This window comes from Oncorhynchus mykiss, chromosome 11, assembly GCF_057628025.1.
Source record: "Oncorhynchus mykiss isolate SJ-2025 chromosome 11, ASM5762802v1, whole genome shotgun sequence".
NCBI lineage: Eukaryota > Metazoa > Chordata > Actinopteri > Salmoniformes > Salmonidae > Oncorhynchus > Oncorhynchus mykiss.
In genome coordinates, this window is record NC_143032.1 from 538,282 (window position 1) to 553,078 (window position 14,797).

Sequence of the window (14,797 nt, forward strand, 5' to 3'; positions counted from 1 at the left end):
TCATCATGTGTAAACGTATATTTTAAACCATGTGAAGGGATGATTGATGGGGAACCAATTATCTCTTGGCTCCACTGTGTCTGTGTGCCAGTCACTCCCTACTTTTCCCATCGGGAGAGGAGGATGGCAGTGTCTGGAACCATTCTATGTTCCCTCTCTCGTTGCCCCTATCTTGACCTAGAGGCTCACTTTCCTCTCCATGAGCTTGTCCAGAATTGGTTGTATTTGGGATGGGAGTATCTAAAATGACAATTGATATATACCATTGGGTGGGGGTAATGTCTTGGTACCATTTTGTACGATAATTTATAGCCAATGCTGTCTGGCTAGGGGATACTCCTCTCTGAAGTAAAGTCTTTCTTTGTCTAAGTTCCTAAGACCTGTGGTTTGTCATGTCGACTAGGGGGGGTGGATCTTTGCTATAAAGGATCCCAGTTGCCATTATGTTGACGACTCTCAACTTTTCATTAGAGATACTGAATTGTTGAAAGTCAAAATGCTATTGCAAAAGCTTAATTATTATTAAAGGTGAAGATTAAGCATCATTCTGACTGGTGTGTGATTTGCTCTCTCATCATTTGGTAATTAAGGAAATTTCCACGACAATCCTAATGTGGTTAACTTAATAATTACCTGGAGTAGACATGCATGACACTTATTCAGGACACACAAACCTGTCTGTTTTCTGTGTGTCATTGTGTTTTTCATCAGTTGCCCAGTCTGTCTACCTATCACAGCGCAGTAAATAATGCCCCATAACCTGTCTTCATGTTGTTCCCCCCCAGATCCCCAGCTGAGCCCATCCCTGTGTTCCTGGCCAATCCACCTGTTGTCTTCTTCACTGACTACAGAGTGGGACAGGTATTTGAGGTATGTACTGACGACAGTGGGACAGGTATATGAGGTACGTACTGACGACAGTGGGACAGGTATATGAGGTACGTACTGACGACAGTGGGACAGGTATATGAGGTACGTACTGACGACAGTGGGACAGGTATATGAGGTACGTACTGATGACAGTGGGACAGGTATATGAGGTGCGTACTGACGACAGTGGGACAGGTATATGAGGTATGTACTGACGACAGTGGGACAGGTATTTGAGGTATGTACTGACTACAGTTGGACAGATGTATGAGGTACGTAACGAATACAGTAGGATGGATGTATGTACCTCATACGAGGTACGTATCGACTACAGTAGGACAGATGTATGTGGGACGTATCAACTACAGTAGGACAGATGTGTGAGGTACGTACTGACTACAGTGGGACAGATGTATGAGGTAAATATCAACTACAGTAGGAGAGATGAATACGGTACGTATTGACGACATTGTTCCTGGCCAATCCATCTGTTGTCTTCACTGACTACAGAGTGGGACAGGTATTTGAGGTATGTACTGACTACAGTTGGACAGATGTGTGAGGTACGTAACGAATACAGTAGGATGGATGTATGTACCTCATACGAGGTACGTATCGACTACAGTAGGACAGATGTATGTGGGACGTATCAACTACAATAGGACAGATGTGTGAGGTACGTACTGACTAGATTAGGACAGATATATGAGGTTACGGAACTGACTACAGTAGGACAGATGTATGTGGGACGTATCAACTACAATAGGATAGACGTATGAGGTACGTACTGACTAGAGTGGGACAGATGTATGAGGTACATATCAACTACAGTAGGACAGATACATACGGTACGTATTGACGATATTGGGACAGGTGTGTGAGGTACGTACTGACTACAGTGGGACAGGTGTATTGGGTACGTACTGACTACAGTGGGACAGGTGTGTGAGGTACGTACTGACTACAGTGGGACAGGTGTATGAGGTACGTACTGACTACAGTGGGACAGGTGTATGAGATATGTACTGACTACAGTGGGACAGGTGTGTGAGGTACGTACTGACTACAGTGGGACAGGTGTATGAGGTACGTACTGACTACAGTGGGACAGGTGTATGAGGTACGTACTGACTACAGTGGGACAGGTGTCTGAGGTATGGTACAGAAACAAACCTTCACCTCACCTCACTTTTCCCCACTGGAGTAAAATCTCTTATCTATTGTAGTCATAACGTTCCAAATCAAAAAATCTAATCAAATGTATTTGTCACATACACATGGTTAGCAGATGTTAATGCGAGTGTAGCGAAATGCTTGTGCTTCTAGTTCGGACAATGTAGTAATAACCAACAAGTAATCTAGCTAACAATTCCACAACTACTACCTTATACACACACGTGTAAAGGGATAAAGAATATGTACATAAAGATATATGAATGAGTGATGGTACAGAGCGGCATAGGCAAGATGCAGTAGATGGTATCGAGTACAGTATATACATATGAGATGAGTAATGTAAGGTATGTAAACAAAGTGGCATAGTTTAAAGTGGCTAGTGATACATGTATTACATAAAGATGCAGTAGATGATATAGAGTACATATGAGATGAATAATGTAGGGTTTGTAAACATTATATTAAGTAGCATTGTTTAAAGTGGCTAGTGATATATTTTACATCAATTCCCATTATTAAAGTGGCTGGAGTTGAGTCAGTGTGTTGGCAGCAGCCACTCAATGTTAGTGGTGGCTGTTTAACAGTCTGATGGCCTTGAGATAGAAGCTGTTTTTCAGTCTCTCGGTCCCAGCTTTGATGCACCTGTACTGACCTCACCTTCTGGATGATAGCGGGGTGAACAGGCAGTGGCTCGGGTGGTTGTTGTCCTTGATGATCTTTATGGCCTTCCTGTGACATCGGGTGGTGTAGGTGTCCTGGAGGGCAGGTAGTTTGCCCCCGGTGATGCGTTGTGCAGACCTCACTACCCTCTGGAGAGCCTTACAATTGTGGGCGGAGCAGTTGCCGTACCAGGCGGTGATACAGCCCGACAGGATGCTCTCGATTGTGCATCTGTAGAAGTTTGTGAGTGCTTTTGGTGACAAGCCAAATTTCTTCAGCCTCCTGAGGTTGAAGAGGCGCGGCTGCGAGTGAGCCATGTTTCTGTGAAGCAAAGAACATTACAGTCTCTGATGTCCCTCTGGAATGCTACCCTTACTCGGACATCATTAACCTTTGTTGTCAAGAGACTGGACATTGGCGAGTAGTATGCTAGGGAGTGGTGCGCGATGTGCCCCCGGAGCCTGACCAGAAGACCGCTTCGTTTCCCTCTTTTACGAAGTCATTGTTTTGGGTCGCCGGCTGGGATCCATTCCGTTGTCCTGGGTGAAATTGCAGAACACAGGATCCGCTTCGGGAAAGTCATATTCTTGGTCGTACTGATGGTGAGTTGACACTTGCTCTTATATTCAGTAGTTCTTCTCGACTGTATGTAATGAAACCTAAGATGACCTGGGGCAACCAATGTCAGAAATAATAGGAACGCGAAGCGAGGCGGCCATCTCTGTCGGCGCCAGAAGTAAAAGGACCGTTGTCTAGTGTTTCTCTTATCTATTGTAGTCATAACGTTCCAGGACCGTTGTCTAGTGTTTCTCTTATCTATTGTAGTCATAACGTTCCAGGACCGTTGTCTAGTGTTTCTCTTATCTATTGTAGTCATAACGTTCCAGGACCGTTGTCTAGTGTTTCTCTTATCTATTGTAGTCATAACGTTCCAGGACCGTTGTCTAGTGTTTCTCTTATCTATTGTAGTCATAACGTTCCAGGACCGTTGGCTAGTGTTTCTCTTATCTATTGTAGTCATAACGTTCCAGGACCATAAAAAATCCTACAATGTGATTTTCTGGATTTTTTCTCTCATTTTGTCTGTCATAGTTGAAGTGTACCTATGATGAAAATTACAGGCCTCTCTCATCTTTTTAAGTGGGAGAACTTGCACAATTGGTGGCTGACTAAATACTTTTTTGCCCCACTGTATATATATATAACATTCTATTGGTTGGAAGAATTTTGTATAATAATTTAAATTGAAAAATTATGTTTTTAATCTGCCGTCATCTTGCACATCAGTTCATAAACAATGTGCCAAAGAATCACTACATCGAAAATCTCTTCCCAACTATTTTGTTATCTATAGTGAATTCGGAAAGTATTCAGACCCTTTGACTTTTTCCACATTTTGTTACGTTACAGCCTTATTCTAAAATGTATTAAGTAGTCCCTGCCCATCAACCTACACACAATACCCCATAATGACTAAGCAAATCAGGTTTTGAAATTTTTGCTAATTTCTTAAAAATAATAAACTGTGATATCACATTTGCATAAGTATTCAACCCCTTTACTTATTACTTTGTTGAAGCACCTTTGGCAGCGATTGCAGCATTGAGTCTTCTTGGGTATGACGCTACAAGCTTGGCACACCTGTATTTGGAGAGTTTTTCCCATTCTTCTCTGCAGATCCTCTCAAGCTCTGTCAGGTTGGATGGGGAGTGTTGCTGCACTGCTTTGCTTTATCTTGGCCAGGTTGCAGTTGTAAATCAGAACTTGTTCTCAACTGGCCTACCTGGTTAAATGAAGGTGAAATATATATTTTTGTAAAGTCTGGGCTCTGGCTAGGCCACTCAAGGACATTCAGAGACTTGTCCTGAAGTCACTCCTGCATTGTCTTGGCTGTGTGCTTAGGGTCATTGTCCTGTTGGAAGGTGAACCTTCACCCCCAGTTTGAGGTCCTGAGCGCTCTGGAGAAGGTTTTCATCAAGGATCTCTCTGTACTTTGCTCCGTTCATCTTTCCCTCGATCCTGACTAGTTTCCCAGTCCCTGCCACTGAAAAACATCACCACAGCATGATGCTGCCACCACCATGCTTCACCGTAGGGATGGTGCCAGGTTTCCTCCAGACGTGATGCTTGGCATTCAGGCCAAAGAGTTCAGTCTTGGTTTGATCAGGCCAGAGAATCTTGTTTCTGATGATCTGAGAGTCTTTAGGTGCCTTTTGGCAAACTCCATGCAGGCTGTCATGTGCATTTTACTGAGGAGTAGCTTCCGTCTGGCCACTCTAGCATAAAGGTCTGATTGGTGGAGTGATGCAGAGATGGTTGTCCTTCTGGAAGGTTCTCCCATCTCCACAGAGGATCTCTGGAGCTCTGTCAGAGTGACTATCAGGTTCTTGGTCACCTTCCTGACCTAGGCCACTCTCCCCGATTGCTCAGTTTGGCCAGCTCTAGGAAGAGTCTTGGTGGTTCCAAACATCTTCTATTTAAAGAATGATGGAGGTCACTGTGTTCTTGGAGACCTTCAATACGGCAGAAATGTTTTGGTACCCTTCTCCAGATCTGTGCTATCCTGTCTTGGAGCTCTTTGGACAATCCCTCGACCTCATGACTTGGTATTGGCATGCACTGTCAACTGCGGGACCTTATATAGACAGGTGTGTGCTTTTCCAAATCATGTCCAATCAATTGAATTTACCACAGGTGGACTCCAATCAAGTTGTAGAAACATCCCAAGGATGATCAATGGAAACAGGATGAACCTGAGCTCAATTTACAGTCCCATAGCAAAGTTGCTAAATACTTACGTAAATAAGGTATTTCTGAAAATGTATTTTTGCTTTATCATTATGTGGTATTGTGTGTAGATTGCTGAGGATTTCTATTTATTTAATCAATTTTAGTATAAGGTAACTTAACAAAATGTGGAAAAAGTCGAGGGGTCTAAATAGTTTCCCCAGGCACTGTGTCTACATGTTGTCATAACATTCCAGGACTGTTGTCTAGTGTTTCTCTTGTCATTGTACTCATAAGACCTCTGATATTCCCTGGTTTTGTTGAACTACAACCCTGTGATTCTGGTTCACCAAGGCTTCAATAAACGACGACAGTGGAATCCATTATTTGCAATGATTGACCTCTTCCTCTCCTCTCCTCTTCCTCCTTCAGACTACAGTGGAGCTGAGGAACATGACTGCTACCAGCCGACATGTCCGGGTCCTCCCCCCCACCACCCCTCACTTCTCCCTGGGTCTCGGTCAGTACTCTAACCTCCCCCCACCACCCCTCACTTCTCCCTGGGTCTCGGTCAGTACTCTAACCTCCCCACCACCCCTCACTTCTCCCTGGGTCTCGGTCAGTACTCTAACCTCCCCCTCACCACCCCCCCCACCACCCTCACTTCTCCCTGGGTCTCGGTCAGTACTCTAACCTCCCCCCACCACCCCTCACTTCTCCCTGGGTCTCGGTCAGTACTTCCCCCCACCACTAACCCTAACCTTCCCCCCCACCACTAACCCTAACCTTCCCCCCCACCACTAACCCTAAACTTCCCCCCCACCACTAACCCTAAACTTCCCCCCCACCACTAACCCTAACCCTCCCCCCCACCACTGACCCTAAACTTCCCCCCACCTCTAACCCTAACCTTCCTGGGGGGAGATAAAGCTTAAGAGGGTTTGAACGATTCTGAATGGGTGTAGACAAAGAAGTGCTCTCTAGTTGCGACTAGGGAAAAGGTATTAGGGAAAAAAGTGGCTTCTGTAAACCTGAAGGAGGGAACAAGGTATTAACGACCAATCATATTCACCTGAAAAAAGTGAAATCACACCCAACAGGCCAATGCAGGCCGAGCCCGCCCTCAGAAGTCCTCCTTCCTGGCTAATACCGGGGCTCGCATTCATTTCCTCAATTCAGTTCCTCACTTCAGCATGCCTAAAATACCCTGTTGTCACTGGGGCAAAATATGTTATACATTTTTTCCTCCTTCAGGAAACAATAGTTATATTTATAACTGTACGTTCCCTTTCAGTCGTCATTCGGTATAACATACTATAAGGACATAGAATCACACCCCAAGCCGGCAGCCCACTGCAGCGAAAATACACACAGGTTTCACTGGCTCCAAAAAGGGTTTACAGAAGCCACTTTTTTCCCTAGTAGCAACTAGAGAGCACTTCTTTGTCTACACCCATTCAGAATTTATCTCCACCCATCTCTTTAAGAATTGATCCGAGCGTTCTGTCCTAGCAACAGCAGTCAAGCACCCAATCTAACTGGCTAACAGTTGTTGCAGTGATATTCTATTAACATGGACACTTGCATGGTGGAGTCTTTTGTTAAGACATGTACCTAGCTAGCTAAACAATGAACCATAATCACAACTCATGACATTACTACCCTGCATGAATCTGAAGGTAGCTGACCAACCAGGTTCAATGTTAGCTAGCTAACATTAGGCTATCACTAGCAATGCAAATGGCTCTGAGATACGAATAGTGAGATCATACACGTAACGTTATCCAGCGAGCCAGACAGCTAACGTTAGCTAGCTAGCTAACAGTACACTTTAACTTGAAATGAAAATACTTTATGAAATGTGACTTTATGAAATGTGTAATATCTGAAAATGTAGCTAGCTATACTATCTTACCAGGATACATCATGGTTGGACGCTTCTCCCTGTCACGGATGCCATGGTTGCCCTTAGTTTGAATATGTTTATTTAATTATTTTATTTTTTAACCTTTTTTTAACTAGGCAAGTCAGTTAAGAACACATTCTTATTTACAATAATGGCCTACCAGCAGGGATGGGGGGCTGGTATTAAAAATAAATTAAATACAAATATAGGACGAAACACACATCACGACAAGAGATACAACACTACACTACATAAAGAGAGACCTAAGACAACAACATACAGTGCCTTGCGAAAGTATTCGGCCCCTTGAACTCTGCGACCTTTTGCCACATTTCAGGCTTCAAACATAAAGATATAAAACTGTATTTTTTTGTGAAGAATCAACAATAAGTGGGACACAATCATGAAGTGGAACGACATTTATTGGATATTTCAAACTTTTTTAACAAATCAAAAACTGAAAAATTGGGCGTGCAAAATTATTCAGCCCCTTTACTTTCAGTGCAGCAAACTCTCTCCAGAAGTTCAGTGAGGATCTCTGAATGATCCAATGTTGACCTAAATGACTAATGATGATAAATACAATCCACCTGTGTGTAATCAAGTCTCCGTATAAATGCACCTGCACTGTGATAGTCTCAGAGGTCCGTTAAAAGCGCAGAGAGCATCATGAAGAACAAGGAACACACCAGGCAGGTCTGAGAGGTCTGTTGTGAAGAAGTTTAAAGCCGGATTTGGATACAAAAAGATTTCCCAAGCTTTAAACATCCCAAGGAGCACTGTGCAAGCGATAATATTGAAATGGAAGGAGTATCAGACCACTGCAAATCTACCAAGACCTGGCCGTCCCTCTAAACTTTCAGCTCATACAAGGAGAAGACTGATCAGAGATGCAGCCAAGAGGCCCATGATCACTGGATGAACTGCAGAGATCTACAGCTGAGGTGGGAGACTCTGTCCATAGGACAACAATCAGTTGTATATTGCACAAATCTGTCCTTTATGGAAGAGTGGCAAGAAGAAAGCCATTTCTTAAAGATATCCATAAAAAGTGTTGTTTAAAGTTTGCCACAAGCCACCTGGGAGACACACCAAACATGTGGAAGAAGGTGCTCTGGTCAGATGAAACCAAAATTGAACTATTTGGCAACAATGCAAAACGTTATGTTTGGCGTAAAAGCAACACAGCCCATCACACTGAACACACCATCCCCACTGTCAAACATGATGGTGTCAGCATCATGGTTTGGGCCTGCTTTTCTTCAGCAGGGACAGGGAAGATGGTTAAAATTGATGGGAAGATGGATGGAGCCAAATACAGGACCATTCTGGAAGAAAACCTGATGGAGTCTGCAAAAGACCTGAGACTGGGACGGAGATTTGTCTTCCAACAAGACAATGATCTAAAACATAAAGCAAAATCTACAATGGAATGGTTCAAAAATAAACATATCCAGGTGTTAGAATGGCCAAGTCAAAGTCCAGACCTGAATCCAATCGAGAATCTGTGGAAAGAACTGAAAACTGCTGTTCACAAATGCTCTCCATCCAACCTCACTGAGCTCGAGCTGTTTTGCTCTAAACAGGGCAACATTCACAAGGCCGAAGGGCCAGACGGATTACCAGGACGTGTAATCAGAGCATGCGTGGACCAACTGGCAAGTGTCTTCACTGCCATTTTCAACCTCTCCCTGAACGAGTCTGTAATGCCTACATGTTTCAAGCAGACCACCATAGTCCCTGTGCCCATGAAAGCGGAGGTAACCTGCCTAAATGACTACCGCCCCGAAGCACTCACGTCGGTAGCCAGGAATTTCTTTGGAAGGCTGGTCATGGCTCACACCAACACCATCCCTAGACCCACTCCAATTTGCATACCGCCCCAACCGATCCACAGATGACGAAATCTCAATTGCACTCCAGACTGCCCTTTCTCATCTGGACAAAAGGAACACCTATGTGAGAATGCTGTTCATTGACTACAGATCAGTGTTCAACACCATAGTGCCCACGAAGCTCATCACTAAGCTACGGACTGTGGGACTAAACACCTCCCGGTGGATCCTGGACTTCCTGACGGGCCGCCCCCAGGTGGTGAGGGTAGGTAGCAACACATCTGTCACGCTGATCCTCAACACTGGAGCTCCTCAGGGGTGCGTGCTCAGTCCCCGCCTTTACTCCCTGTTCACCCACGACTGCGTGGCCAAGCACAACTCCAACACCATCATTAAGTTTGCTGATGACACAACAGTGGTAGGCCTGATCACCGACAACGATGAGACGGCCTATAGGGAGGAGGTCAGTGACCTGGCAGTGTGGTGCCAGGACAACAACCTCTCCCGCAATGCGAGCAAGACAAAGGAGCTGATCGTGGACTACAGGAAAAGGACGGTTGAACAAGCCCCCATTCACATCGACAGGGCTGTAGTGGAGCGAGTCGAGAATTTCAAGTTCCTCGATGTCCACATCACCAACAAACTTTCATGGTCCAAACTCACCAAGACAGTCGTGAAGAGGGCACGGCAACACCTTTTCCCCCTCAGGAGACTGAAAAAATGTGTCATGGGTCCCCAGATCATCAACAAAAATCTACAGCTGCACCAGCGAGAGCAGCCTGACCGGTTGCATCACCTCCTGGTATGGCAATTCCTCGGGATCCGACCGTAAGGCACTACAGAGGGTAGTGCATAATGTCCTCCTCCCTCTGTCCTACTGTTTTTATTAGTGTAATGTTACATAGGCTTACATTTTTGAAGTCAGCTGTAGAGAGAGTCTATTTACACAAGATGATAAATAGTGAAGTGAAGAACAAACACCATTGTAAATACAACCCACGTTTATTTATTTTCCATTTTGTACTTTAACCATTTGCACATCGTTACATCACTGTATATACAGTTGAAGTCGGAAGTTTACATACACTCAGGTTGGAGTCAATAAAACTTGTTTTTCAACCACTCCACAAATTTCTTGTTAACAAACTATAGTTTTGGCAAGTCGGTTAGGACATCTACTTTGTGTATGACACAAGTAATTTGTCCAACAATTGTTTACAGACAGATTATTTCACTTATAATTCACTGTTTCATAATTCCAGTGGGTCAGAAGTTTACATACACTAAGTTGACTGGGCCTTTAAACAGCTTGGAAAATTCCAGAAAATTATGTCATGGCTTTAGAAGCTTCTGATAGGCTAATTGACATAACTCGAGTCAATTGGAGGTATACCTGTGGATGTATTTCAAGCCCTAACGTCAAACTCAGTGCCTCTTTGCTTGACATCATTGGAAAATCAAAAGAAATCAGCCAAGACCTCAGAAAAAAATTGTAGACCTCCACAAGTCTGGTTCATCGTTGGGAGCAATTTCCAAACACCTGAAAGTCCCACGTTCATCTGTACAAACAATAGTACGCAAGTATAAACACCATGGGACCACGCAGCCGTCATACTGCTCAGGAAAGAGACGCGTTCTGTCTCCTAGAGATGAACGTACTTTGGTACGAAAAGTGCAAATCAATCCCAGAACAACAGCAAATGACCTTGTGAAGATGCTGGAGGAAACGGGTACAAAAGTATCTATATCCACAGTAAAACGAGTCCTATATTTACATAACCTGAAAGGCCACTCAGCAAGGAAGAAACCACTGCTCCAAAACCGCCGTAAAAAAAGCCAGACTACGGTTTGCAACTGTACATGGGGACAAATATCGTACTTTTTGGAGAAAAGTCTTCTGGTCTGATGAAACAAAAATAGAACTGTTTGGCCATAATGACCATCGTTATGTTTGGAGGAAAAAGGGGTAGGCTTGCAAGCCGAAGAGCACCATCCCAACTGTGAAGCACGGGGGTGGCAGCATCATGTTGTGGGGGTTCTTTCCTGCAGGAGGGACTGGTGCACTTCACAAAATAGATGACATGATGAGGACGGAAAATTATGTGGATATATTGAAGCAACATCTTAAGTCAGGAAGTTAAAGCTTGGTCGCAAAATGGTCTTCCAAATGGACAATTACCCCAAGCATACTTCCATTGTTGTGGCGAATTGGCTTAAGGAAAACAAAGTCAAGGTATTGGAGTGGCCATCACAAAGCCCTGACCTCAATCCCATCGAAAATTTGTGGGCAGAACTGAAAAAGCTTGTGCGATCAAGGAGGCCTACAAACCTGACTCAGATACACCAGCTCTGTCAGGAGGATGGGCCTCATGCTTCTACACCTGCATTGTTTACTGTTTGGGGTTTTAGACTGGTTTTCTGTACAGCACTTTGATATATCAGCTGATGTAAGAAGGGCAATATAAATACATTTGATTTATTTCGGCTACCCAAAACGTTTGATCCAAGTCAAACAATTTAAAGGCAATGCTACCAAATAATAATTGAGTGTATGTGAACTTCTGACCCACGGGGAATGTGATGAAATAAATTAAAGCTGAAATAAATCATTCTCTCTATTATTATTCTGACATTTCACATTCTTCAAATAAAGTGGTGATCCTAGCTGACCTAAGACAGGGAATTATTACTAGGATTAAATGTCAGAAATTGTGAAACTGATTTGAAATGTATTTGGCTAAGGTGTAGGTAAACTTTTGACTTCAACTGTATATATAATATGACATTTGTAATGTCTTTGTTCTTTTGGAACTTTTGTGAGTAATGTTTACTGTTAATTTTTGTTTATTTCACTTTTGTTTATTATCTACTTCACTTGTTTTGGCAATGCTAACATATGTTTCCCATGCCAATAAAGATCAATGCTAACATATGTTTCCCATGCCAATAAAGATCAATGTTAACATATGTTTCCCATGCCAATAAAGATCAATGCTAACATATGTTTCCCATGCCAATAAAGATCAATGCTAACATATGTTTCCCATGCCAATAAAGATCAATGTTAACATATGTTTCCCATGCCAATAAAGCCCCTTGAATTGAATTGAAATACAACTGCGGTCTTAATGATTCTGAGTAAAGAGGAGATAATGTTGAGTCCCAAATATCACCCTATTCCCTATATAGTGCACTAAAGTCCTGGTCAAGAGTAGTGCACTATAAATGTAATAGGATGCTGTATGGGATGCAGTCACTGACGGTGTTGTTGTGTCATCAGGCAGGTTTCCAGGCGAGGGGGGTATCGTAGCCCCTGGGATGTCCTGCCAGTACACAGTACTGTTTGCTCCAGACTCCCTGGCTGACTACCAAGACTTCCTGGTTGTAGAGAGTCAGGCCCAATACCCACTGCTGGTTCCCATCGAGGCCCGCAGACCGCCACCTATACTGACACGTGAGTGGTCCTAACCTCCGCCCATACTGACAGGTGAGTGGTCCTAACCTCCGCCCATACTGACACCTGAGTGGTCCTGACCTCCGCCCATACTGACACCTGAGTGGTCCTGACCTCCTCCCATACTGACAGCTGAGTGGTCCTGACCTCTTCCCATACTGACAGCTGAGTGGTCCTGACCTCTTCCCATACTGACACCTGAGTGGTCCTGACCTCTTCCCATACTGACACCTGAGTGGTCCTGACCTCTTCCCATACTGACACCTGAGTGGTCCTGACCTCCTCCCATACTGACACCTGAGTGGTCCTGACCTCCTCCCATACTGACACCTGAGTGGTCCTGACCTCCTCCCATACTGACAGCTGAGTGGTCCTGACCTCCTCCCATACTGACAGCTGAGTGGTCCTGACCTCCTCCCATACTGACACCTGAGTGGTCCTGACCTCCTCCCATACTGACACCTGAGTGGTCCTGACCCCCTCCCATACTGACAGCTGAGTGGTCCTGACCTCTTCCCATACTGACACCTGAGTGGTCCTGACCTCTTCCCATACTGACACCTGAGTGGTCCTGACCTCTTCCCATACTGACACCTGAGTGGTCCTGACCTCCTCCCATACTGACACCTGAGTGGTCCTGACCTCTTCCCATACTGACACCTGAGTGGTCCTGATCTCCTCCCATACTGACACCTGAGTGGTCCTGATCTCCTCCCATACTGACACCTGAGTGGTCCTGACCTCCTCCCATACTGACACCTGAGTGGTCCTGACCTCTTCCCATACTGACACCTGAGTGGTCCTGATCTCCTCCCATACTGACACCTGAGTGGTCCTGATCTCCTCCCATACTGACACCTGAGTGGTCCTGACCTCTTCCCATACTGACACCTGAGTGGTCCTGATCTCCTCCCATACTGACACCTCAGTGGTCCTGACCCCCTCCCATACTGACACCTGAGTGGTCCTGACCCCCTCCCATACTGACAGCTGAGTGGTCCTGACCCCCTCCCATACTGACAGGTGAGTGGTCCTAACCTCCCATACTGACACCTGAGTGGTCCTGACCTCCTCCCATACTGACAGCTGAGTGGTTCATACTACCTAACGAGCAATGATGTTATTATGATCATTGATTGCTCCGTATAGCGTAGCCTAATGCAGTACACCTCTAACCAAACTGTTGCCCTTGAGTGTTACCTAAAGAAAATTGAAAACAGAATAAAAGTGTACTTAGTTAGTGATTAAGCTCATTCTACCACACACCCTTATGTGTACTGACTTGGTTTGTCCCTCTGTCTTGTGTCCGCCCAGTGCCCAGTGTTCTGGACTGTGGCTACTGTCTGGTAGGAGGGGTGAGATTCAGACAGTTCCTGTGTTGTAATGAGGGCCTCAGTGCTGGAACCTTCTGTATCCTCCCCCGGAGACAGTGGCCCGCCTCCAACATCAGGGTAAATACAATCACCTCTGGGTTAGGGTGTTAGGGTTAGAGGTCAAAGGGTAAATACAATCACCTCTGGGTTAGGGTGTTAGGGTTAGAGGTCAAAGGGTAAATAAAATCACCTCTGAGTTAGGGTGTTAGGGTTAGAGGTTAAAGGGTAAATAACCCATGTCACACCCTGGCCTGACCAAAATAATAAAGGAAACACAAAATACTTCGACCAGGGCGTGACAGAACCCCCCCCCCCCCCTAAGGTGCGGACTCCCGGACGCACATCAAAATCAATAGGGAGGGTCCGGGTGGGCGTCTGTCCATGGTGGCGGCTCCGGCGCGGGACGCGGACCCCACTCAATCAATGTCTTAGTCCCTCCTCCTCGCGTCCTAGGATAGTCCACCCTCGCCGCCGACCATGGCCTAGTAGTCCTCACCCAGAATCCACCTGGACTGAGGGGCAGCTCGGGACTGAGGGGCAGCTCGGGACTGAGGGGCAGCTCGGGACTGAGGGGCAGCTCGGGACTGAGGGGCAGCTCGGGACTGAGGGGACGCTCGGGACTGAGGGGACGCTCGGGACTGAGGGGACGCTCGGGACTGAGGGGACGCTCGGGACTGAGGGGACGCTCGGGACTGAGGGGACGCTCGGGACTGAGGGGACGCTCGGGACTGAGGGGAAGCTCGGGACTGAGGGGAAGCTCGGCACTGAGAGGAAGCCCAGCACTGAGAGGAAGCTC

The 14,797-nt window shown here is 45.5% G+C and overlaps 1 protein-coding gene across 2 annotated transcripts in view; it reads left to right on the forward strand.

The window, feature by feature from the left end:
* The window catches only part of dlec1 (DLEC1 cilia and flagella associated protein), a 102,758-nt gene that overhangs the window by 20,725 nt on the left and 67,236 nt on the right, over positions 1-14,797 (forward strand). For both annotated transcript variants that reach the window (XM_090189206.1, XM_090189207.1), the window contains exons 8-11: positions 786-870; positions 5,866-5,953; positions 12,455-12,628; positions 13,943-14,079. In XM_090189206.1, the coding sequence (XP_090045332.1) occupies positions 786-870; positions 5,866-5,953; positions 12,455-12,628; positions 13,943-14,079 (484 nt within the window). The remainder of the gene's footprint in view (positions 1-785; positions 871-5,865; positions 5,954-12,454; positions 12,629-13,942; positions 14,080-14,797) is intronic.